Source organism: Apteryx mantelli, chromosome 3, assembly GCF_036417845.1.
Source record: "Apteryx mantelli isolate bAptMan1 chromosome 3, bAptMan1.hap1, whole genome shotgun sequence".
Taxonomy (NCBI): domain Eukaryota; kingdom Metazoa; phylum Chordata; class Aves; order Apterygiformes; family Apterygidae; genus Apteryx; species Apteryx mantelli.
The window spans coordinates 26,197,990-26,224,213 of record NC_089980.1 but is presented as its reverse complement, the minus strand read 5'-3'; the positions used below and the strand labels follow the sequence as shown (position 1 = coordinate 26,224,213).

Genomic DNA, 26,224 nt, shown 5'->3' with positions numbered 1-26,224 from the left:
TAAGGTTTGCAAGCAGTGAGATCTACTGGCCACTTACCACTGACATGCGTTAAATGTTTGGCCTTGGGAGATAGTAAACTGCTTTATCAGACTTTTTTTGCTTATGTTTCTCTCTAGAACTGGAAGCAACCCCAAAATTAGACGCAACAAGATCTGGGGAGGTCAGAATGGTGGTATTCTTGTTTATAATTCCGGTAGGTCTGTTTTTCTCATTTATCCAGAATTGTTTATGTTTTGCAATATTATTGCTTCCCATTTATTACCTTTTTTTTTCCCCCCCTGCCCTCCTTCCCTCAATTTTAGGGCTTGGATTTATAGAAGACAATGAGATTTTTGATAATGCAATGGCTGGTGTATGGATTAAAACAGACAGTAATCCCACGCTAAGAAGAAACAAAATCCATGATGGAAGAGATGGCGGCATCTGTATATTTAATGGGGGAAGAGGTATTTCTTTCCCTTACTAGTGTACACTAAATACTCTGGAGAAGAGTTTAGTTTCAGATTAAGCTATGTTCTTTTTAAAGCGCTCTTTAGAAATTTAGTTCTTCTCTTCTGAAGTAATAAAATAGTTATTATGAACATACACTGATGCTTTTTAGCCTCAATTACATCAGTAATACTGAACTCTGTGGAAGACGAAGAGGTAATTAATCTCACCAAGAATCCAAGGATTGCTGCTCAGGACGGTCCTTTTATCTTGACCGCTTTTGTAAGCTTTCCATTTGACTGAAGGACAAATATTTAATTAGTCATCTAAGTCAGATCTTGCACCTGAATGTTTCAGGTTTTGCTGATGTCAAGAGATTTAAGAAAAGACCCAGACTTGTAAGGGTTCTTTCACACAGCTATAAATTTCAAAATGGTCCTTCTCTGAAATCCTCTGACCATTGTATATCCTGGTATCAGCTTCTGATACTTGGTAGCTAGTCACTTGCTGTAAAAAAAAATAAAAAATAATAATAAAAAAAAACCCTTGGTGTTTCCTCAAATATAAAATAGGGTTTAGAGGGATCACTTGTGGGTTTGCTGTAATGGCACATATGTTCCCAAATTGTATTCCACATATTGAAAAAAAAATACCCTTAGATAATTTTTGCACTGAGAATGACTTTAAACTTGTATTGCTAGCAACTTCAGTGCTGTTGATGACTATTCTCCAGATGAAAGAATTAACTGGATGATGATGCATGAGATCTTTTGGAAAGGTTTCACAGAATGGATAGGGAGAAGTTAACAAGCTGAAATGTCATGTGTGTTGATTCTGTCTTAGGTCTTCTGGAAGAGAATGATATCTTCAGGAACGCTCAAGCTGGCGTTCTTATCAGCACCAACAGCCACCCTGTGTTAAGGAAAAATCGAATATTTGATGGGTTTGCTGCAGGTTTGTATTGTTTAAATAAAATTCTGAAGTGTTAGAGCTTAGAAAAAGCCCTTCACATAAGCTAACTCTGATTTTCTTTATCCCACAGTATTTAGAAATTCTTAACAGAGATTGGGATGTTCTTTAATGTCTTCTAGAACTCATTTGAGAATTCAGAATTGTAGCCAGAATATCTTTATAGCAATCTTTGGAATTACTAGCCTGTTGAGAAACAACACATATTCTGCCTTCTCTTTTTTTCTGTGAAGTCCTTTTTTATAATTTTATTTTAGAAGTAATTGAAAAAGTTGTCTAGTTGATCTGCTGGATGCTGGTTTTGAATATTCTATCACTGATCCTGTTTTAAAACCAAGGCAACATAGAGCAATATATGTTTTAAGGATATTTGAATTGCATCTCAAATTTAACCATCTCCCAAACATGAAAAATTGTTGAAATGAGCATTTCTGTTGACTCCAAAAGAGATGAAGAATGAATTAGTAGTGATTTTTGTGCAATTTGTTGTTTAATGATCACACTTTCATAAGTCTTGCATTCCATTCCAACTAAACTTGCATTCTTGAGTTTTCTCCCATCTTTCTTTCAAGAAGAAGCAAGTTTTCTGAGAAGAGCCTCTAAAGGTGTAGTTTCGGGGGGGGGGGGGGAAGGATAGGTTGCTGTCAAGAGCAATCCTGGAGAAATGGCTTGGAAGACACTGGTTAATGATAAAAGCTAAGATTTAAAGAAATGATTTTTAGGTGCCCATCTCAAACTTCTTTTAAAAGAAGTTCTTTTAAAGAGGGTAAGGTATGTGCACAAGAACTTTCAAATATACATGAAGATGACAGGTTAAGCACCCAAAAATCATGTTCCTCTTGAAAATCAAAGTACTATTTTATCAAAGAACGATATTATTAGATGAATTAATAGTTTGTTACTACCGGAAACCATGCATGCCAGCGGTAGCTTTTTGAAAGGATTCAATACAAGTATTTGAACTTCAGTTTTGTAGCAGATTACAATGCAATTTCTAGCTATGTCATTTTACATTTTTTCCCTGAGTAGTTTAAAAAAAAAAAAAAACTTGAAGCTAATGAGAGGTACAAATGCACAATGACTAAGGATTTAATTTTTCCCACTCTCTTTTCTCTTTCCTATTTCCCTGACCCAAAAAAGGTATTGAAATAACAAATCATGCAACTGCAACATTAGAAGGCAATCAGATTTTTAACAACCGATTTGGAGGTTTATTTCTAGCATCTGGTGTCAATGTAACAATGAAAGGTGAGTCTGAGTTCTGCTGCATGTGTGTGTTCATTTTGCATTTTTTGATTTGGTGGTGGTTTTGGTGGTCTAGAGTTTATCATACCTTCTCTCCCATCCTCATCTTCCCCCCACACTTTTGGCTCAGTTATGCTAACTTTTTAAGCTGCATTAAAATTAAGGGTTTTGACTGACAGGAATAAGACAAACTAAGATATTTCAATTTTTTAGACTAATAGCCAGAAGCTTTCAGAGGTAACTTCAGGTTTTCTTGTTGTATTAAAGCTCCTTTATTAGCTCTTCTGTCTCATAGTTGTTTGCAAACTGGTTACTGGACACTTGTTTTCAGATATGTGAGAAAAGGCTTTCCATTACACTAACTTACAGTGTGAATTTGAGATGGGCCAATCAAAGAGGTAAAGAAATGTGCTTTACTTGGCTTTAGGATCTAAAAGCATGACTATTCACAATCCCCAGTCACTTTGGCAGAAAATGATAAGAACAGTTTACATAAAATTTTCATGTATAGTGAAGTGTGCATGAAACAAGATCCTCATGTTGGAGTGATGGTTTGAATGGCAGACAGCTACCGGAGGTTATTCTAGAAGAAAAAGGTTAATTTTGCAAGAAGCTTTTACCTGCTTAGATGTACTGGTTATACCCTTTTCTGTGTAATTCTTTAGATCAACTTAAAACCCAACCCCCCAGTCCCTGGTTCACAGCTCTGGGGCTTGCTGACTGCATCAGACAGTGCTGTGATGCTACTGGGGACAGACAAAAAGGTTGAGGTTGAGTCCCAACTTTGGGACTTGACAGGAGAAGAACCAGTATTTGAGTAACAGTTGCCAAAGAGGGGATAACCAAATTCGTAAGGCCTTGGGCACAACTTTTAAATGCTGGAGGTGGTTGGGAACTAATTCCAGCTTCAGTTCTATTGGAAAATGCCTTATTCTTAAAAGGGTGAAGAGCTGTGCTTGTCTGCTTTCTAAGAGGGGTGTGTAAAACTCCTTATGGTCAAGGGCTTGCAGGCTAGTGGCTTTCACCTGTTTTGTTTTCAGACTTTTTTTCAATAGAAAACTTAAGCCTGACAGGAAGGCTTGCTTCTATAACCATCTTTCACCAATTCACAAAGAGTATTTAAATGAAAGAGGGGTCTGGTTTATCAGATGTTTTATGCAAGGATCAGATAGAAGAGCAGTCTTTTTGGTCTGAGGAATGCACTGTGCTGTCTGGGCATCTGCCTTGTAATCTAGCATCCAGGATTTGATATACTTAAATGCCAAAACTAAAATTCTGGCATGTAACTAAATGTTTGTAATGGTTCTAATTTTAATAAATAAATCAGACTATTGACCCAGGTGTGACTAAGTACTGTGGGTTTTTGTTCCCCCAATAGATAACAAAATAATGAACAATCAAGATGCCATAGAAAAAGCTGTCAGTAGAGGCCAGTGTTTGTATAAGATATCAAGTTACACCAGCTATCCGATGCATGACTTCTACAGGTAACAAGTTCTTCTGCAAGTTAACAAGATTTGGGGGGGGGAGTCACCTACACCAAGTTTTTTTTTTTAAATAAACACCCACAGTGTTTCTTTTAGTAAGTCCCCTAAAACATTTGCTGTGTGTCAGTTAAAGCACAAATGAATGTTCTTCCTCACCTGCAACAGAAGAGGATTAAACAAGTTCCATTGCCTTGACTTTGCTGTGGGCTTGAGATGATGTATGGTACGGGATTACATGGGAGAACTGCCCTTTCAAAAGCCAAAAACAAAAGTATGCTATGAAAATTCAGGTTCACTATTCATGTAAAATCCTGAGGTTTTCCAATCCTGTGCAAATCTTTTCTTTAATGCCATTCTCCCTCCTCCCCCAAGCACTTTTCTCAGCTCACCAGTGTTTGATTCATGCCTAATGTGATGCATTTTACTTCAGATGTCACACCTGTAACACCACAGACCGCAATGCCATATGTGTGAACTGCATTAAGAAGTGCCATCAAGGACATGATGTAGAATTCATTAGACATGATAGGTATGTTTCAAATGTGTATGTCGGGCAATTTAAAGCAATTTAAGCAAGGGAACTAAAGTGCTCTCTTTTTTTGTAGGTTTTTCTGTGACTGTGGTGCTGGAACACTGTCTAATCCCTGTACACTTGCTGGAGAGCCTACACATGATACAGATACACTATATGACTCTGCTCCACCTATAGAATCTAATACATTGCAGCACAACTGAATTCCTTTCAGAAAGAAAGTCCTGCCATTCTAATATCATAACTGTTAAAACTTTTTTTTTGGAGGAAGTTATACTTGCCCATTTCTGCAGAAAGAGACTGTATTAAAGTGGATATGTGAGGTGTTGACACTATGGAGCTCAACCTACCAAAAAAGAAAGTGGCAATATGTTGACTCAGGATAACAGAACTGGGCGTTTTAGCATTACTGTGTAAACAAAGACTTTGAAGGGACAGAAGTGAAGAAAAATAAGCTGCAATTTTGTACAGATACCAACTTCTGAAAGCTGGTGTTTTTACAAGTAGCATTGAAACGCAGTCCAATTTGCAGTAGTACTATTCTGTAGACAAGCAGCATTCTTTGTTGCTGCCTTTATGGACATGGGTACCAATTGCTTTTGTAACATGGTAAAAAAAATGTGAGCTAGCACTTCTGCATTTCTTTTGATTTTTTAACATTTATTCAGATTGAGAAATATGATTTTAATGCTTTAATCTCATGTAGTTTGTTTCTAATTTCAAGCAAAAAAATCTTATTGTACTTGAATGTGTCCTGTTTTGTTAGCACACCTAGACTTGCTGTAACTGTACTCATGTCCCAGTATGTACGTTCTTTCTATGAAAGAGAAAACACTAATCTTAAATTATATCCAGCAATTTTTCTGGTGTCCTCTGAAGTTAGAATAATCTCCTTCCCTGCCCCAGCAATAGTCTGTACTCAAACCACCCTAACAAAAAAAGCGAGTGTTTTAATGAGACTTCCTAGACTATAATGCACTATAAAACAAAGTACCCATGTAACTAAGTTTTGTGAATGAAATTTTACTATGTTTTAAAGTACACAGTAGAAAGTCTCCTCAAAACAGTCTTGTATTTTACTCTGTTCATAGTTTTTTTTGAACAGTCTGGACATTACTTACATAACCTGCTGGAAATCACAGCAATTTCCTGCTCTAATGAAGCTGAGACAAGTATATATACAGCCCTATACAGTTTCATAGCTTTTTTTCCATTTATGTGTATTGGTGACAGTGGGTAATCAACAGCCTGAAAGTGTATGCATGTACCATAACATCTAGACTTAATATATTGTGGAGTACTCAATAACCATTATGTAGAGGGTAGGTAAGAATTAAAAGGGTTTAATTTCCTAGGAAAGACAATGGAAAAATGGTCATTTTTAAAAAATAAAGTTTATTAGATCATAATGTTGTCTCATACCACATTTTTGAGAAACCGCCACTACAAATACATTATTGTTCTTAAAGATGACTGATCATAGTGGTAAGCTTCTGAATAGCATTTGTATCACTTGTTGCATCATCCACCACCAAGCAGAGATACCTATGGAGAATAATGAATTCATTTTACCAAACACGGACACAAAGGGGCCTACTGGAAACTTTACAAGTATACATGCCATTTTCTATGTATGTTAAAGAAGGCTGCTGTTGGCCTTTAGTGCTTGATGCAAAGGCAGCCAAATCCTGTTCCAGTACTGTGACCCGCAGTGTTGTGCAGCAGCAGGCAGCAAGGGCTTAATCATGCATCCCTTGGATTTAGCTCAGCTCAAATCCAGTCCAGCACCTATGCAAGTTACACTCTCTCCTTAGCCCTGGAGACTAGCACAAGGACCCAGGCTTAAAATACATTACTCATCTCATCTGCCATCTCCTAGTCAGTCTGACTTTATTCCCTACTTACCTCCCTCAGTGCCTGTGAGGGACACTTGATATTCACAACAGTAGCTTCTACCCTCCCTCCCTCCCTAAATGAGACTTGGCTCCTAAGCACAAGCCCCTGCCCATATTTTAAAATGGCTGCATACTAAATTGTCTGTAATTAAATGAAAAAAGAAAATCAAAGCCTTACCTAAATATTCTCAGTGAAATTGTTGTTTTTTCAAACTCTTTTGCTTTTCTGTGCCCCTTCTGAACAACCTCCTCTGGAATATTAGCAAGTCTTGCTGCATTGAAGCCATAGCTTTTTGGACATACTCCTTCAATGAATTTGTACAGGAATGTAATAGTTTCCTGGCTTGGATCTTCACTCTCATTTTCAACCATACATGCCTAGAAAGAGCAAGTTACCACAAGTTAGTATATGTTAGACTATAGAATACATGAAACATCACACCTTTTCTCAAGACATCTTTGTGACTATAAGCAGAAGATTGGAGAAAACATGCACATCATGAGATCTGCTAGCTCTGAGGGGGAAAACAAACATTACCTTGGTGCTCTCAATGCATGTATTGCATCTTATACATACCATGTGACCAAGCCGCACAGCAGCACTGTGTGAATAATCCTCTACTAGTGAATGGTAGTGTGTAGAAAACAAAGTTCGACACTTGATTTTCTCTGCAAGTTCTTTAACAACTGCACTTGCTATAGCTGTTCCATCAAAAGTAGCTGTGCCTCTACCTGGAGGAGAAATTTGAAAAGCTTTAGCATACTCAAGAACAGAAGTGGTACCAAAGTAAATTCAATCCATCTTTTACTTATTGCTGAAGAGACCCTCCCCAAGTGTAAAGATTAATAAACACAAGCAAAGATGCTTTTCTGAAGACAACTGCCAAATACAATTCATTGTTTCAAATGTATCAATTCATTCTGTTTGTTAGTCTTCCACACAGCAAGGCAGAAGAAAAACAGCAATGATGAATAAGAGCCACCAGCATCTGTGTAAAGTGACTATTTGTCCCACAACAATCATGATCTCTTCCACACCACATAAAAGAAACATTTCTGCTCTCTTGAGGCTTGCTGCTGGTTTTGTCAAGGTCTGCTGTAAGTAATCATGCAAAGGACATTGTGGGGAAACTGAGCTAGAAATAGGCTAATAATGATTGCAGGGGGTGTGCTGTATTGGTTCTGGGACACTTAAGAAAAACATGTTTTAGGAAGACAATTACATTGGTATTAACTAGTTAGCAGCATTACGCTAAAACCACTTCAGTGTACTCAGTCATAGGTTAGACAGTCATAACAGCCCTACAGCTAGTCTTTAATCTTAGATTCACTTTCAGTCTATTACGAAACAGACTAATTACCTAGTTCATCCACAAGAACAAGGGAATGCTCTGTCGCATGCTGGAGTATGCTGGAAGTCTCGCTCAACTCAACAAAGAAGGTACTTTCACCTTAAAGACAAAAAAACATGAAGTATTCAAAATTCTCTGAAAACACAACTAAAACCCTATTTAATCTGCACTGGAGTTGGCATGAAAAAGGTGGGGTTCTATTTGCCAGAAAAAGCATATTCTGGTTCCTAAGGAATACAGACACAAGTACAGATGACTAAATAAAAGCAGACAAGTATAGCACTAGTTAGATGTACCAGCTGGACAAAAAGAGAAGGGGCACAAAGGAAACAAGGTGGAGGAGAATCTTTTGCCTCTTCACAGTCTTACATGCAGGCCAAAGGTGCACATGACTTTTCTATGTGAAAAAGCAAGCAGAAACCCTTAAAGTGACTAAGAAACTAGCCTTACTGGTTTGGTTTTTGATGTCACCAATTAAGTCACTTGTTCAAATAGGTAAAAGGCTATACTCAAACATACCTTTCTGGAGTGAAGTCTACAAAAATGACACCTCTGCTAAAAACTGAACAACTGACAGAAGTTCCAGCAACCCGGACAAGACTCAATGCTAGGCTTGAAATTCTTTTTAGCAGATTGGAAGCAGAAGTAGACACAAATATTTAGACCCTTGCACACTATAAATCCAAGGGTATGAAGTCCAGATTTACCTCTGTAGGGTTTAAATGAAATAATCCCATTCAACAGCATGTCAAAGATGACAAGCGTTTACTGCCAGTACTCATTTGGTTAAAATTTTAACTATAACCCACACTGCTGTACTCCAACATAAATTTCTCACATGCATTATTAAATGGTGCCTAGCAAACTTGATTTTCTGTATCTGCAGAGAGCAAAACCCACTGATTTATTTAACAAAAGTTCAGGGGGTTAGTATGTTTTTAACCACTCATTTTGTGGGGGAGGGGAAAAATAATCCTTAATTTATTTACTTTAGAAATAAAAAAAACCCTAAAATTACACAGGCAATTTTAAAATTCTATTACTTAAAAGTTACTTCATAGAAGTCCTATTGACATCCATTATTAAATGATGCCACAAAACAACTTACATTGTGCTTTCATTTCTACTCAGACTGTGGAAACTGGTGTGTTAAAACCAAGACTTCAAAGCTAGCTTTTTTGTGCAGTGTTTAACTTCATGGGGAAAATATTACGATGCTTCTACACATACATGGAAGACAGGAGAACAGCTCATAGTCAATAGAAGAAAATGTAAAATGCTACATTTTTCTAGACCACATCTATTACTAAAAATGCATTTTTGTTTCCTACCATAAGCACTCTTCTATTTTCAAGATTTCTTGTCCTACTGAAATTAAACAAAAATGGAAAATAGCTGGGCAAAAAAGCCTTAATAAATTCTCTAACTGCAAAAAAAAAAGCATTTATTTTAGAGGAGCACAAAATTTTGCTTCATTTTTTTAATTAGTAAGTGCAACAGAATATGACTGAGGAACATTATTTGTTCAACCCTCAAGAAGAAACATAAGAAACTGTATACAGTCATGGACTTGCAGCATTTAATCTTGTAATGTTGAGGCTTTTTAGCCCTCCCCCCCCCATTTCTGAATAGCAAGTTACAGAAAGAAAATCAGTAATTTATTGTCTATTAACTACATGCTTTCTGTAGCCCAGACTTGGAAAGAGGCAATCTCTCTGTTTAAATGAAAAAAGTCTTAGGTGGGCTGAACTCATCTTTCCCAGCTGGTTTTATTTTGTATGGGTTCACCGCTACTGTGCTAAGTTCCACTTAGTTCCTTAGATTGCCTTTTGATTCTAAAGGAGTAGCAGACAAGGTTGTATTACTGAAAGCGCTAAAAATTCTTTAGACTTATACCCAGGAAGACTTTGGGATCAAAAAGGATATAAAATACAAACTTGCCACAATATAAACGTGAAGAAATAAGTCAGTGGAGCCCAGCAAGACCCAGCGTAGCTAGAACTCCATACTGTCACAACACATAGGAAAGTGTTCTTCCTAAAGTGCTGTGAATTTTAAGTTGAAGAAGCCTGCCCCACTTCTCAAAAAGGGTCTGACCTTCTTTTATCTAGCTCTGTTACTTCCTTCCTCTAATCCCAAGAAAATTCTGATCAACATTTTCTCTTGGAGAGGGAGGAATAAGCACATTTTCCCCTTCGCAGCAGACCTTAGAATCCACTGGAATCGATGTGGTTCTCAACACCTTTGCTGCCACGTGTAACCTGTGTGGAGCCTGTATCCTGCGCGGGCAGCCCATTACAGAACTCCCATTTGACCGATTCCTACTAGATGGAGATTACAGATTAAAAGTCTATCAGCAGGAACTACAGTAACAATCTGTAAAGTGTCAAGAAGTATGAGATCTTCTTTCATAGAAGAAATATGCCATGTTCTGCCTTTCTCTCTGTGGAAAGCATCATCCATCCAGGATCTTTGTGAGACTGAGAGTAAATGTACTTAAGGTTCATACTGAAACAAGTCCACCACTCAAGCAACTCCATACTAGTTAAGAACCTAAAATCAGTTCAAGAAAAACAAATGCATCTCCGCATAACAAGTAGGTACTCTAGAGTGAAAGTTCAATGGAGCAGGTTTTGAGAAGTATCTGCATCAGCTCTGCTGGAAGGCTAGATCTTTTTTCCACTTCTTCCTTGTAGCCTACCGGCACAAAGAGATTCTAACATTATCTCAATGATAGTCATTTAAAGATTAAAATATCTCATAGAGGAAGGAAAGCAAACTCCTATTGGAATATGCAGCCACTACTATTTTCTACTGAAAGCATTTCTTTCCATATACTTCATGTGCAACAACTTCAATACACTAACTCCTTTCATATTCACTGACCCACATTATTCCATATGAAGATCACAGAAAATTTGTCCCCTCCTTAAATGAGTTATGATACAACTTTTATTACCACAAAAATACTCATTTCTTCTAGCCCCATGACATACTGCATACCACCAAAAGCATCCTTTCCCGTTCCAGTTGTTGTATCACCCTCCACTTCTATCATCCCCTCTGTGGAAGAAATGAAATGTTCCAAGAAGTGACGGCTACTTCTTCCAAGAGAGGCCTGCCTTTCTCTTCATCTGAAGAAACTAGACTTCGGACATAAGGAAAGCATTCCGATTGAAACAAAGGACAATCCATCCTTGACAGAAGGTAGAAAAACATCTCCTCTAAAACAGATACCTGAACATCACTTTTCTATTCCAGAACATTTTGAATAAGATGTCCATGTAAGCAGAACAGTAACCAACTGTACAACATCCAAGAAGATACTGCTCAGATTTGTATCTGGTTGTAAAGCAGGCTTTAATATTACAGTCACTAAAAACTGATCCTAAGTGTCCATCAAAAATAATGGAGGACAAGCATATTAAACAGATAAGCCAAACTACAGCCCTGCTTCTGCTCTACAATTCACAACCCTCAATTCTCCAGTAGGAGACAGAAGAATTAGCTGCCCAGCTCTCAATAAAAATACAAGACTATCCCTTTGCAATTTGCCACTCAAAGCACAAAGGAAGCATCCAAAATGCACAGAGAGAACTCACTCAGTTGGTTGTAAAAGCAGTTCCAACAGCTGGATTTCAGAAACTCACCTGACATAATTCTGTCTGAGGCACCCAGTCTTGTAAATACCCTGTCGATAGGTGTAAGCCTGCAGACTTCAGCAGGTACATAACATCCCAATTGAGCCATTATAACCAAGAGACCAGCCTGAAAAACAAACATTAAAACATTTAAATTTTTATTATGTGCTTGAAGTTTCAGTTCCACACAGAGAACAGGGGAATTAAACTATATTTCCCCTAAACAAAGGCTAGAATACATAAAACTTCCTACTGTTTTAACAGCTCCAAGCTACAGCATCATAATCTCAAGTAGGATTAAACTACTCTGAAAACCTTCAAAACACAAGTTATCACAGCAAGTATTGTTTATAAAGCAATGTCTTCCATGTAGCCCCTAACCTTTTCATCTTGTTCAACCTGCAAAAGCATCTTTTGTGAGCTGAGCCCAAATCACAGATAAGACCACTCAAGAAAGATAAAAGCTACTCTATCACTTTTTCCAACCATCTCTCATAAGAGTAATAAAAACTTATTCCTCACTAAATTAAGTGCAAATAGGAAATCTACTATCTAAACCTAAAGGGCATTTTCTACCAGATTTTATTTTTTCTTTACAGTATAATTGCCATACTGTTGCTGCATACCCTGAAGGCCACTGGTGGGTTCTCCTTTGAAGTTACAAACAGTTTAGTCATTTAATTCCCTTACATGTTATACTCAGGTACTCTAGAGTATGTCATCTTAGGTAGATAGTCAATCACCTGTCTCATGAGCGTAGATTTGCCACCCATGTTTGGGCCAGTTACTAACACACAGGAAGCTTCAATACTGCTATCTTCATCTTTGCAGCCTATCATGATGTCGTTAGGAATAAAATCATCTCCAAAAAAAGTTTTTGTAATACATGGATGGCGTGAACTTTTAAGTTCCAGGAATGGAGGAGTACTATCCACAGGCAGTAGAATTACAGGTCGGCACAGAGGTCCATCACCATCTTGACTGTAGTTAGCAAGGGACATCAAGACATCTACAAAAATTAAAGGAAATTCCAGGTAAGTCATGCTTTACTTTTCTTTGTTCATTCACTGGTCTGCATTTACTCATTGATAACATTTTTGGGAACACAATTTTTCATTTTCCTGTGAAATGCAATACCCTAGAAGTACACCAGACAGCCCAAGTAAGAGCTGAAGATATTCAAAACTTCTTTCCTCATTTCTTCAAGATTTCTACTGATGTCAAATTAAAAATAATCCCCTCTAGTTTTTAGTTTAGAAGTCTTCAACATCTGCATCATTTCAGTTAGAAAGCTAATACTCATTTTTATACACTTGTATAAATGCTATTTTTCCTGTGCTGGTTTTTGATTTGGTGACTAAATGATGAGGAAATCTGCTTCCTTGACAGCGAATTACTTTGTTAAGAACCATAATACTGGCGGAAAGTTGCCAGAATAAGTTTGTATAAGTAGTAAAAAATTCTGTTGTCTTAGCAGAAATCCCACTCAATTAGCACAGCTCAGAGGTTCTAAAAACTGGTTACAAGTAGCACGTACCTACAAAACAAGACTGCTTAGACCATTTTAATGATTTTAAGCATTGCAGTTGCTACGGTTGTGAAACAGGCCTGAAACCTCAATCTCCCTTGACTTTAATTACTTGCCCTGACACTGAGGTATAGCTACTCTGATTTCTTTCCAACTCTCCCAACCCACTCAGAGAACTGGCTCCCAGAGTATGCTCGCTGACTGTCTGCCCTCCCTTTTCTGCTACAGTTCTTTCACTTTCCCCAGCAAAGGCAAAGGCATCCCACAGTGCCTCATGCTAACAGAAAATTCACAGTACAATAGAAAGCGTACATCAGTTTGGAAAATATGTAAAGGGTATACAGCAGACTGTTCTTCCCCAGAAACTTAAGGAAGACTTGGGGAAGTAAACCTATTACACTGCCTTCTTCAAGGTAATGAAGATGACCACTATTTCTATTTTTAAAGGCTGCTGAGAAAACAGCATGCTCAAAGGGAAAGGAGAATGACTAGCTGGTTAGATTTTTCTACCCCCATCTGCATCACAGTCTTCATTTAATGAGAAGCTACTGAGCTACAAACAAGAATCCTAGATGCAGCGAGAGACCAACCACATGACACTGAACTGTGAGAAACATTCAACTGGTCACACACACAGCCACAATCTCACAACAGGAATGAAAAAAGAGCTTGCAAATGTCACGATGCAGCACTCCATCTGTTATAGCCTGTTTCCATTCTGACAGTAAATGGCAGAACTGTTAAATTTCAACAGTAGCACTATTATCACATCCAGAAGTTTTAAACTACAAATTAAAAGCTCACCATGAGCCTCTTCTGCTTGTCCTGAGCAGATTTCACCATTTACTGTGTAAGAGTATTTTTACTAGAGGTCAAAGCTAAAAGAAAACCCCTTACCTAACACAGCAATGCATTCAACTGCTGTCTGCCAGTCTTTGCTATTTTTATCGAAGTTGTAAAACAAACGCCTCATACAGTCTTTTAGTGCTGCATCTCTCCGCTCTTCAGCGTTAACCATCGCAGCCAGCATCTTCTCAATCTCCTTGGTCCAGTAACGTTTATATCCCTTCCTGGTTGACTTCAATTCATATTCCTCAGGCAAATTACGTGATATTGCACTTTCTGGTATTTCTATTTGGTATCGATTTTTGCCTGCCCCCCAGTACAGCATGGATTTGAATCCAAGCAGTTTGCGTTGTTTATCTAGGTACTCATGAAGATCTTTCTCTACAGCTTTAATATCCTGTAGTGCTTTATCATAATCGGGGTCAAAGCCTGTCTTTGGAGTAATCACTCCTGTCTTTCGAGCCTGGTTATGATCAAAAGCAGTATCCCACCTTTTAAGTTCTGCATTTAAGTCCGGAAAGCGACCCTCTGGATTTCTGGCTTTGCGGGTGACTAGCTGCTTAAGTACTTTAGATTTGAAGTCACTGGCAATTTCTTCCATGACATCTACAATTTCATTCATTACTTTAAAACCCTCCAGTGCAGATAAAAAATCAGCAATTTTTTTTTTGCTATACTTGATTTCTTCATAAAAGATGGCCCTGCTGTCAGGATGGTTCTGACTTTTAAGTGGTGATCCAATGCTGTGAATTTTGCTGAGTAGTCTTTCAAGGTCAGGAAGTTTCTTCAGGTGCTCACTAACTTCAGACATTTTATCAGGCACTGCCAGAAGGTCTTCAACAGCATCTAAACGATCATTGATGGATTTAGGATTACAGAGAGGAGCACAGAGCCATTGTTTCAGGAGCCGCTTTCCAAATGGCGTACAACAAGAGTCAATCCTTTCCAACAAAGTACCTTCTGTGGTTCCATTAGTTCCATTCTGCAGGACTTCCAAGTTCATTAGGGTGACTCCATCCAGCACCATCCGTTGGTCAGTTTTGGCAAAGAAACTACTTGAACTTGTAGTTTTAGCAATATCAATATCCACAGGGATATACTCCTCAAAGTTTCCCAATGATAACAGCTCCTGATCAATCAAACATCTTTTGAGATAGAAGATACATCCCCCAAGAGCTGACAGGGCTAATTCACTATTTTCACCAGGAGTTAATCCCAGTGAATCACTCTCTGAAGTCATAAATTTGATTACAGAGGGCAGAGAACATCCGTTATCAGAGTTCTGTTTCTCCTTGAAATATTCTTCTTCAAGAAGAACTTTTAGTGTTTTAGATGCATTCCAGAACTGGGAACCAGAGCTCAACCCTTCCTGAATGCAAGAAACAAGCGAGCCTTTCAGGATCTTCTGCGTGTCCACAGAGAGGTTGCCTTTCTCAAACAGTACCTGCACAGGAGTGTAATGCGCCACTAAAGTTCGAAACCTCGAACAGTGCCGGTCATCTGAGAACTGGCCTACATAAAACTTCCCTACTGATGTGTCAACAAAACAAACCCCATATACACGATGTCCAGAGGAGTCTTCTTTTTCTTTAATGCACAGAAGGTATTTGTTATGGTTCTCAGATGGATCACAATCCAGAACACTGTAAGTCTGAGTCCCTTTAGTAATGATTCTACATATTTCTCGGCGTACAACCTTGTCAAATTTTGTTGGGTGAGCCATTGATTTACAGCGTGCTTCCATCATTTCAGGGGTTTCTGTTTGCTCAACACGGGCTACCTTGTAGCCCTTCTGTACTAGAACATCCGAAAATCTGCCAAATGCAGTTTCTGGAAAACCTGAATGGGCCCAAGTGCCTTTCATGAATATCAGGCCCAACTCATTTACAGCAGTGACTGCATCCATATGATACAACTCATAGAATTTTCCAACTTTGTAAAAAATCACAGCATCAAAGTTTTGACTTTTCAGCTGCCACCACCTCCGTATTCCTGGTGTACACTTGTTAAGATAGTCCTCAGGTACATAAAGAGTACATGGGTCATAATCAGGATCATCCTGTCGTCTCCTGCGTGCATCTTTCCTTTTCCCTTCCTGCAGCCAGTCAAGCTTTTCATGTTCCCACACTGCAAAGCCACCAATTCCTCCACTGCAAGCATTTGCTTGAGATTCAAAATTTTCAGGTGCTGCAAAAGATGTTAGCTTAGACTTAGCTTCTAAAGAAACCACTGCTGCTCTTTTAGGTGTTTCAGAACGTTCATTTCCTAAGCTATTCCTTTTAGCAGGCTTGCTTGTGTCTCTTCTCTTTCGTTTAGAAGGGACTTTAATGGGGCTTTCTGCAATGCTCTCTGCGTCCGTCTCTGTGCCGGTAGATTCATTTTCATCTACCCCACTACTAGCTTCCTCACTGCTTGCTGCTTCTTTCACATCAGGCTTGAACTCTACATCAGAACCTTCATGATCACTGTCAGAATCCAACACTCTTCTTCTTTTGGCTTTTACAGCACTTCTCCCTCTATTCGCTACTCGCTTATTGGTCTTCACACCCTCCTCACTATTGCAGTCATCACTGTCGCCTGATGCACTTTCACTCATCTGCTAGAAAATAAATTATTTAACATATTAAAAATTCTGGCTACAAGATAAAAGTAAAATATCACAGTTGCAAAAAGAAGTCTGAAAATTCAGTATAATGCAGTAACTATGATACTTAAAGCAAGAGACAGGAGAGTCACAGCCAACTCAATTTATCTTTACAAAATTTAGGTTTTTTTTGAATAGTCAATTGCTACCTGCCAGTGGTGTAATTACTGTTCTTTATATTCTTTACTGCATCATTCATAACTTGCATAAGTGATGCTGATGAAAAAAAACATTCAAGAAGGTATATGCTATACGAAATTCAGCACAAATGAGAAATGTTTCCATAAGCCAACTCTGTATTATAAACCTTTTCCTACTGCCCTTTGTCAGAAATGTGACTGGTCATGGCAACTTTTCAGTACTAGCATAAGAGGGTTTTGGCAGTGTTCCTTATTTTTCTGAGGTAACTACCTATTCCACCTACAAACAGAACAGCAAAGACTACTAACTTAGTTACCCTCAAGAAGATCATGCTTGTCTAGTAGAAAGAAAGGAAACTGCATTATTAGTATTTTTGACTTGTGATTTTAAGAACTCCAGCGCCTTTGCTGGAAAAGTGAAGGAGTGAAGGGAGTAAGAAGTGCCAGTGTCCACTGCACTGTTGCTGCCAATTTATGATGCTTGGAGTGACAGCTGGCCCTGGTGGCAATGTCATGCTGGAGAAAGAACAGGTGGGTTACGCTGACAAAAGAGGTAGGGCAAATCACTATCCCACCAGCAGTTTTCTCATACCACTCCCTTTCAAAGTAGTTTATTCCAATGCATGTGGTGGTACTGAGATACTAATTGAATCATTCACAATATTGATAAAAGATCACCTTTTAGTTACCCAACAGAAGGAAGAAACAGTATAAGAATTTGTATTTAGTGCTACTCCACAAGGTGAGACCAGCCTTCAAAATCCAATCTAATGCCTTAAAACAAGCCCTCAAAACGAGCCCTCAAAAAGTTAGGAATTTCTACATTATTAGAAACAAAAACCTCAGAGTGAAGCTAGGGGAACTTGGAATATGAACAGTAGATAGAGAAGACAGAGATACACCAGGAAAAAAAGCACTTCATGAGCAAGAAACTGGGTCAACTGGGCTACTGGTGAGTGATCAGTTAAGAGGGATAATACACTTTAGAGAAGTTAAGTAACTGCTCCAGGTGACCCTGCTTGAGCAGGGGGGTTGGACTAGATGATCTCCAGAGGTCCCTTCCAACCTCAACCATTCTGTGATTCTCTGAAGCCAGTCTTTATCAAAGGAAACAGGCACTGGAGGTATGAAGAGGTACTGGACTTCACCTTTCCTACTAAAAAAGATGAGACACCAGTATACTACCTGACAACACAGAGGTAGCACAGAAAAGACCAGAGGATACATGCATGTATGAGTTTATTAAAGAGCAGATGGGCAGTGTTTACTATGCCAGAGAATATTCCATGCTTAGCTTCAAGAGACAACTTGTATGCTCTTGCACTATTTCTGAAAATGACAGTAAGAAAGAAAAACAATTTACCTCCATTTCCTCCTCCTCCTCCTCCTCCTCCGTGTCTGAAGGTTCACTGCATACTGCAAGCTCAAGTCGCTTAGTTTTATCTTTACTCATTGCATCATCCGCTAGCACCATTGCTCTTTTAATTTCAGGCTTTGTACTGTAAAACGTACCTCCCTTCAGTGCCTCCCCATCTGATGAACCTGTAAAATCGCAAATAATTCATCAGAAACTGAAGTTAGCCTAACATTTAGCCAGTCCTTTAGTTAGCATTCACCCATTTTGTATAAAAGGATTTTTTTAATCTTTATTTAAAAGCAAAGAATTATTTTAAATACTTTTGCTCTGTTTTGCATTAATCACATCTTGTAGATAGACCAACATTTCTTAAATAGCTCCAACATTTCTTATTTTTCTGTGATTTTCTTTTGGTAAACAGCTCTATTCTCCTTACCTGTATTTGCTTCTGGGTGTAAACTGTAAACTGCTAAAAATATATTTGATTCTTATAAAAAACCTTCAGGGAGGATATATAGAATCTATGGACAAACTCACATTAAATTATGCTAATGCTTACGGCACTAACATTGTCATTTTAATTTAAAAGTAACTATGGCTTTAGGGAGCAATACACTTAGGTTTAATAAACAAAAAACACCCTTTCCCCCACCGTCCCCCCAAAAAAGGATGAGACTGTGATCACATTAGAGGGAATCCTGACTCTTAAAAGGGAAGAAAGAGTTTAAATCCAAAATTGTCTCACTAAGTTGACACACAAATCCTACAGCCTACCAAAAATACTGTATTATACCCAAAGTGTACGTTTGGCAAACAGAAAGACACACACCAATGATTCACATATTTCAGCAACAGTAGAATTATAAAACAAGGGAAAAACAGATTATAATTGTTACTACAGTGAGATTATTATGCAAAATATTGTTTTAATTCTTGATTTTACTTAATTTTAAGTTAGTTAGACAAGTCATCTCTCCAACATGGCAAACACCAACTCTGGTCTGTAACTACTAGTACTACCCTAACACTCTCAAATCATACATTTTACTAACAAAACTGTACTTCAGCCACTCAAAAGTAGTAACACCACAGTAGAATTAATTTCAGTTACCTAACCAACATCCTGTGCCTAATCTTTTGATTCTGAACAAACTGCAATTCCCAAATACCTTCTTAAAAGCTGGGCTTGACATTCTTAATATTTTCGGGATTTCAGGACTAAAACCTGAGATACTGGATTATCATTTTAGATCTTCTTTATATACAGGAGAGAAAAAAGGGGGAAAAAAACTTTAAAAAATAAGCAAGTTTTAACTTTGCGTTCTAATCTAACAAACAACAGAGGGCTTGGTGTTTTATGTTCAAAGAACCGTATAACCATGAACACACCTGTAACCTGTACACCTGTAACTTGTTTTCTCCAACTTACAAAGTACAAAACACACCACCTAGCTCAGTACTAACTCTGGTTCTGCTGCTCATTTGCTACGGAGAATACTATATCCTACATTCCTTACCCATGCTTCCAAAACAAGTGGCATATTTTCTTTTCTAAATATTTTATTTAGATCTCTTACCTTTGTATGGCTTCAGGTATTTAATACTGACCCAGCCCCTTGTGGGACTGTCATCAAAAAACTGTACATGAATACGAGCAGATTTCCCTTTTCCTCTGACTATTGTTCCTTCAGTTGGGTGGTTGTATATGAGACATGGCCACCAAGGGTAACCTTCCATCTTGGCCCAAACTAAGTCACCAGGTGAAAAATCACAGGAGACACTGCAAAAACAATACATGTATCATTTAAGTAGCATTTAACATTTTAAATAGCCTCCTCAGTCTACCAGTCTTCTCATAAATTTAACTGCATGCTGCTTCTGAGCAGCTTGCCCACAGAAGGTCTTGAATGCTCTTAAGTGGTGTGGCCTGAATTACACAGTCTTTTCCTAGAACCATCAAGACTTCTTTTCAAACTGCTTTTCTGGTTTGCTCCCCCAAGTTCTGCTGGACCCCTATAATGACAGAGGTTTATACTCCATATATAACCAAACTCTTACTGGATTTCTTAGGAAGGGGAGAGAGTAACTGAGTCTAACCAGATATTAACTAAAAGAAAAAGATAGCAGACCATGTATTATGAGTGTCCAGCCTCCGTAACTAAGACAAGCTTTCCCGAAGGGACTGGAACCTAAAGGAAACAGCAAGGCTTTCAAAAAAAAAAAAACAACAACAAACCTTAACCTACCAACCCCTCCCCCCAAAACAACAGCAAAAACTCCAACATAAACGGTCTCTAATGAAAAGCAGATGATGGAGCTTTTGGTTGCTCTCTCCTCTTCTTTTGCAAGATATCAACACAGCAAATGCCATAATCCAGTGCTGATAAATGCAGATTTTCTTACAGATCGTACCCAACAAGCAGCAACATTTAGTTAGTTGAGAATCTGAAGATTTTACCACTGATTCTACAAACCAGAGAAGAAATTCGCACGCAACCAAAAAAATGGATTTCAAAACAGCAAAAACTAAAACAAACAAAAAGTTATTCCCTCTCTCTGAAAATGGCAGCTTTACCACAGCAGAAGCGCTATCTAACCCCCCCACCTCCAAACCTCCGCTCAGCGACAGGGCTGCTGGCTGCCATCTGCATCGACCGCTCTTTGCGTTAAGGAGTTGCACACTTGAACTCAAGCAAGGCGAAAAAGAAGGTTACGCACATTTCCCGGCGATTTACTAACAAACACCTTCCTTTGAACCGGAAAAATTACTGTCGGCAGCAACATCGAAACAGCCACAAACTAGAGCATCCCATAAAACGAAAACAAACAGGCAGACCTCCCGAAGACGGGCCCCTCTCCCGCCGCCGCCGCGGCGGGAGGAAAGCAGGGGCACCGGCACCGCCATGTCCCCCGCGGCCCTTCAGCTGCCACCGGCATTAACGGCCGCGCCGCTCCCCCCTCCCCCCCCGCCCCGCGCGCCGTAACGGCCCGCGCGCACCGCCCCCGCCCCCTCGCCGCGGCGCGCGCGCGCGCTGCTGCGCCGCCCCGCCCCCCTCCTGCGCCCCCGCTCCCGCCCCCGGCCCCCGCCGGTTACCCGGGGGCCTGGGCGGCCGCTCCGTGCCCTCCGCCTTTCTCCCCCGCGTCTTTGCGCCGGGCCGCGGCTCTGCCCGACGCGCCGTTGGTCGCCGCGCCGGCGCGGCTCGCGGCGGCCTCGCGCCCATTCTGCTCGCCTGGGGCCCGGCGGCGGGTGCCGGCGGCGGGCGGCGCCGGGGCAGCGGGCGGCGCCGGGGCGGCGGAGGCCGCGGGGGCCTTGGGGAAGAAGCGGAGCAAGGTGCTCTGCCGCGACATGGCCACGGCGGGAAGCGCTGCGCGCCCGCAGCGCGCGCCAAACCCGCCGCCGCGCGCCCCGCCCCCGGGGCCTGCCCGCGCCCCGCCCCGCCCCGCCGCCTCGCGCCTGCGCGGCGCACGTGCCGCCTCGCGCCCCCCCACCCCCCGCCCGTGCGCGCGCGCGCGCGCGCCGTCAACCGCCGCCGGCGGGCGGTGCCATGTCTGCTCGGTCGCCGCATGGCGCCGGCTGCCTGGCTGCTTACCTGCTGCGCCCCGCCCCGCCGCCAGCACCCGCTCGGGCACCCGTCTCCCCCCCCGCGCCCCAGACCCCGGCGCCGCTGCCGGCTGGGGCCGCGGGCCGCCGCGGTGCTGCTCGGCGCTGCCCCCGCTCCGCCGCCGGCGCCCGCCCGCGCCCGCCATGTTTGCGGTGCCCCGCGTTGCCGCCGCGGGCAGGGGGCGGCGGGGGGGGTGGCTGCTCCTGTCACTTCAGTCCTCTGAGACGTTTCCCGAGTTTAGCAGCTCGTAGCAAGTTTTTATTTTCATTTTAATAACTACAGCTCTTTAAACTCCGCTGCTTATTTTGCAGTGAAGCTGGGAAAATCCTGCGTCGATCACTGTCACTGTTGAGGTGGGATTTGGGACGAGCTTTGTCCTTCCCGTAAAATAATCCTGAGGGAAAGTGAAGCTGTGAGACCTGCCTTGGAGAATTTCCTTCCAGGCTCTGCTGCGGAGGGCAGGAGTAACAGTGCAGTGGGGAGAAAGCTGGTGCATGTCCACGGGAGAAGCTGGGACAGCTGCCAGCTCTACAGCTATGGTGCTTCTCAGCTGCGTTTACTGGCAGATAGCAGTAGAGCAAAGAAAAGATTGCTACAGAACAGGAATTCCTTTTTTCTCTGCTCTTCCTACATGTTTTTGCATGTTTGCAGAGGAGGCCATGTGCTTTGAAATGAATATTTTGATGCACTAGAAGACAGTCCATTTCATGGTGCTTAAATGTTGTGCTCCATCTACAATGCTACAAAGAATATAAAATTAGAACTTATTTTCATCAGCATAAATTAAGAGAACGATTATCTACTGTCACTAGATGTCTTTCAGCATGGCTTTTTCTTTCATCAAAATTACCATTTAGTACTGCAAGCCAAAATCTCTCCTAATGTTCAACACAACTGTAGCCAGAGAACATCTCAAGTGCAACGAGCTACCACCAGAGTAAAAAGTTTGAACTGCAAGGTAGGGATTTTACCACAAGAGGTCATAACAAACCTAAACAATACCAACGTATTTTAAAAGCATACTCCTTCTAAAGGAATTATTTCAGTTTAATTTCAGTGCATCATTTCTGCTTAAATTGTCGTGTATTGCTTCCATGTACTGCTTCTGATGCGTCGTCAACTACAAACATCTCAAAATTGAGTAGAAGGATGACTACATTTAATTTCCTGAGAATAGTCCAGGGGATTCAAAACTGCATGTACTCTAAAGCACTTTTAAGTGGTGTGTGCTGCAGTGTAACCCCCTCAGCAGATACCGCTGTTCCTATCAAAAACGCTCATCAGGACTGGTACCTGCAAAAATGTTTGTGAAGCACACTTTGTAAATTATTTGCAGAAAATCAGCTGTAAGGACAATCCTATTTAAATTTCTAAATCTCTGGAAAATGTACACATTGGTCAGCCATCTGGCAGGTGGAGGCAGGGAGGGTCGTTTGAGGCAGGGAACGAAAAAACTTGGGAGAATGCTGAAAGCAGGCTCAGTCCTTAAAGAAGAGGCCCTTTTTAGGCAGGCTCCTGAAAGCACTGGGTTTAGCTTCCCTGTGGAGATGACTGTTTTCAGTTCATATGAAGAATGGAGAAGACAGCAAAACATGAAGGGTAATCTGAATTTGGCAGCCTCCTGAGTCAACATGGTATGACCCCAGCAGAAGTCACTTTGATGTGGGGGTCATTTTTGGTAGCCCTGGGTTATCTGTTTGTAGCCTGGTTGGAGCACCTGAATCAGCCCTGGTAATGTTGCTGGAGAGGGAGCATGTTACTGACTTTGTCTGACTGGGAAGGTCACAGAAAGACCAGGCCCACGACCACTGGCATTCATGGACTGCATAGTCCAGAAGCTTGACACTCAGGTGGGCTGGAATATGCAACTTTGAGAAGATTAATGTTTACATTTGCAGTTTTTTAATTTGTCCCATGCAGCAGTATGAATTCTCAGGGTGTGTGGTGCCTCCATCTGGAATTTCATCAGGGCATGATGGTGACAGAAACTCAAGAAATGTCACATTGGAAACTTATCTGGATCCATATTTTAGAAAGTCTGGATCCCATATCAGGTCCCCTCCCCAAGGCTGGGTAGCTCTGCACTTTGATATCAGCAAAAACTTAGGAGTTAGCTTCCACTTTGCAGTATCAGATTGTTGTCCGTCCCCTTTTCTCTGATAGGGGATCAGGTCTGGGAAATACAGCTCACAACCAGTATTTGGCAGAACACTTTTTATTAAGCTATTAGTAATAGAATTAAGCTGTTACTATTAAGAGCAAGTCATTCTAGTCACACACTACGTTCACTTATTCCCTCACACAATTCACTTGTGCACACTCACTCATAGTCACCTGGTTGGAGCAACAGTTGGGGGACCAACCCCAGCAGTTTACTTAGAAGCAGAGGCATGTACTGATGCACCAGTGGCTTCAAGGTGGAGATTCAGGAAGTCTCTCAAGGTCGTTTGTTTTATCATATATATACGTATATGTGTATATATTATACATGTGTATAATTTTGCAGTCTTTGCATATAGAAGTCTCCTTGGAGGTGATCTTGGTTATACAACCCATGACTGGTGTTGGTGTATGCTAGTGGCCTTGGCTATTGATGTTCAGAGTTTATCAGCTTTTGTGGATTCGGCAACTATTCTATGGAGCTTATCGCTTTGTGGGAGACTTTACATGAGCTACCTCTCAGCACACACTTGTCCTCTCTTCAGCCTGCTGTTTTCTGGTAGCTGTTTCCACAGACGTTGCTACCTACAGAGCCATTCACATAAATGCACGCAGAGGGGGCTTTTCTGACATGGTCTTCAGTTTCCCTCTAGTAAAATATGTAATTCTAGAGTCTCTACCAATCTCAGAGGGGTAGAGTATGGAAAAATCAATGCATGAAAGTCTTTGAAGTTGTTTGATAGGAGGCTTTAATGAAAGGTAAGTGACATTAGTAAAAACTTTTATCTTATTAAAAACATCTCTCTTTGTCCTTCCTCCTTTTCTGAATGTTCTCCTTTTACAGAGCAAACCATAGGGAATTGTTAAGCTGCTGTAATGCAGACCTTACACCAACCTCAGCTGAATACCAAAAATTGCTGTATTTATCTTCTTTCCCTCCCTTTCCCCCTGCCAGTGCATACGCAAATACTCCCACACAGCCTTCAACTGTGCTTTTTAACTCCTTAAGTGGTTCTGAACAATTTCCTTTCTAGTTTCATTGGAAATGACAGGGATTTGGCATTTTTCAAGATAATGTCTCAAAGTGTTTGAAACGATTTTGGACATATCTTGCTTTACTGGATTATACAGCACCTTCTTTACAGTTGATACAGAAAGGATGATGGACTGTTGTCAAGAGCGGAGCAGGATCTAAGAGCCAGCTTGCAATGCAGTGACTCTCCCCTGTACCAAGGCTTCCCTCTAGAGTCTGGAACTAATCATTTCTATCTTGTTAGCTGCTGGAATAAGCAAAATGCTAACCAAGTGATTTTGAGGTGTTCCTGGGAAAATGAAATTATGTAGATCAAGAAGGATACTTAAAACAACAACAACAGCAATAGAAAACTAAAGTACGTTTGTGATCATATGCCCCTTTTTTAATTTTATGTAGTGTTTGCTACCTCAGATAAGATATTCTTTGGAAAAAATGTTTGATAGACAAGAAGGGTCATTCCTCACCTGAAGGTTCTTGAAGTCCTCGAAGTTGCTGGGTGGAGCCAAGAGCAAACCAGTGAGGCGTCGAGGAACAGCGAGAGCCGGGGCGCTCTGCAAGGGGGGCGAGCTGGGGGTGAGCCCAGCACACGCAGCGCCCTCGCTGACCGGGGTGCAGACCCACAGCATCTGAACGGGGTGGGCAGAATGGGGTGCTGATAACTGAGTCCACCAACAGCCCTGGACAAGGAAAGAGACCAGGCTGGAGCCCTGCGTCACAGGGACTGATGGCCCCAGGCAGGGCTGAAATGGGACCCTGGGGCTGGGCAAGGTGGAGGGAGGTCCCAGGTAGGGCTGGGCAGGGACCATAAGGCCAGTTAGTGCCTTTGGGAGGCCTAAGCCTGAAGCCTTACATCCGACAAAATATTAATGTTTGATAACATTCAACATATGCTACTGTTAACTAGTTATGAATTGTACTTGCAGAACTGTTTTAAACTTCTTTTTACCTGAAGGCCTATGCACAAGAAACAAGTTGTTGATAACAAATTTTTGAAACTCTTAAGGCAAAATTTGCTAAACCATTAGCAAAATTGTTGTATTTAATGATAGTTAACGTTAAGAGCCATCTAGGAAATTTCACTTTGATGGATGTTTCAAGAAAGAGATATGAGCACTAGCACTTTTTTAGGTCTCCTGAGCAAAGTAACAGGTTTTTCTTCCAGCACTAACAGAAAGGTTCTTAAAAAGAGAGAAGAAATCTTCCTATTATAGGTGGGATTTTTTGTTTTTGAACAAAACTTATGATTTTCTCATTTGAATGTTCTGGAGTTGTCCTATTGGGACACATATAACAATCCTCACTTTTCGCCTTTAACATAAATATATTTCATGGAGATTTTTTAGTATGTTCTATTTTTACT

The 26,224-nt window shown here is 40.7% G+C and overlaps 2 protein-coding genes across 7 annotated transcripts in view; one reads left to right on the top strand and one right to left on the bottom strand.

Annotated features, from left to right (window-relative positions):
* Positions 1-6,072, top strand: part of FBXO11 (F-box protein 11) — a 74,646-nt gene extending 68,574 nt beyond the window's left edge. For both annotated transcript variants that reach the window (XM_067292978.1, XM_067292977.1), the window contains exons 17-23: positions 118-194; positions 304-447; positions 1,274-1,384; positions 2,540-2,647; positions 4,023-4,131; positions 4,562-4,660; positions 4,737-6,072. In XM_067292978.1, the coding sequence (XP_067149079.1) occupies positions 118-194; positions 304-447; positions 1,274-1,384; positions 2,540-2,647; positions 4,023-4,131; positions 4,562-4,660; positions 4,737-4,866 (778 nt within the window). In that variant the 3' untranslated portion in view covers positions 4,867-6,072. The remainder of the gene's footprint in view (positions 1-117; positions 195-303; positions 448-1,273; positions 1,385-2,539; positions 2,648-4,022; positions 4,132-4,561; positions 4,661-4,736) is intronic.
* MSH6 (mutS homolog 6) lies at positions 6,039-21,414 on the bottom strand. Of its 5 annotated transcripts, none has more exons than XM_067292974.1 (10): positions 21,161-21,414; positions 19,644-19,846; positions 18,073-18,251; positions 13,977-16,524; positions 12,295-12,560; positions 11,561-11,678; positions 7,920-8,009; positions 7,136-7,290; positions 6,737-6,936; positions 6,039-6,208 (listed from the first exon to the last, which is right to left on the bottom strand). In XM_067292974.1, the coding sequence occupies exons 1-10, from the start codon at positions 21,412-21,414 to the stop codon at positions 6,127-6,129; spliced, it is 4,095 nt and encodes a 1,364-aa protein (XP_067149075.1). In that variant the 3' UTR covers positions 6,039-6,126. The 5 variants fall into 5 exon arrangements, 3 of the variants coding, with proteins under 3 accessions (XP_067149075.1, XP_067149076.1, XP_067149077.1); XM_067292975.1 differs by having other exon boundaries at positions 13,977-16,521; XR_010883672.1 differs by lacking the exons at positions 6,039-6,208; positions 6,737-6,936; positions 7,136-7,290 and adding an exon at positions 10,914-11,053 and having other exon boundaries at positions 7,926-8,009.
* Between the last annotated feature and the right edge of the window lie 4,810 nt (positions 21,415-26,224).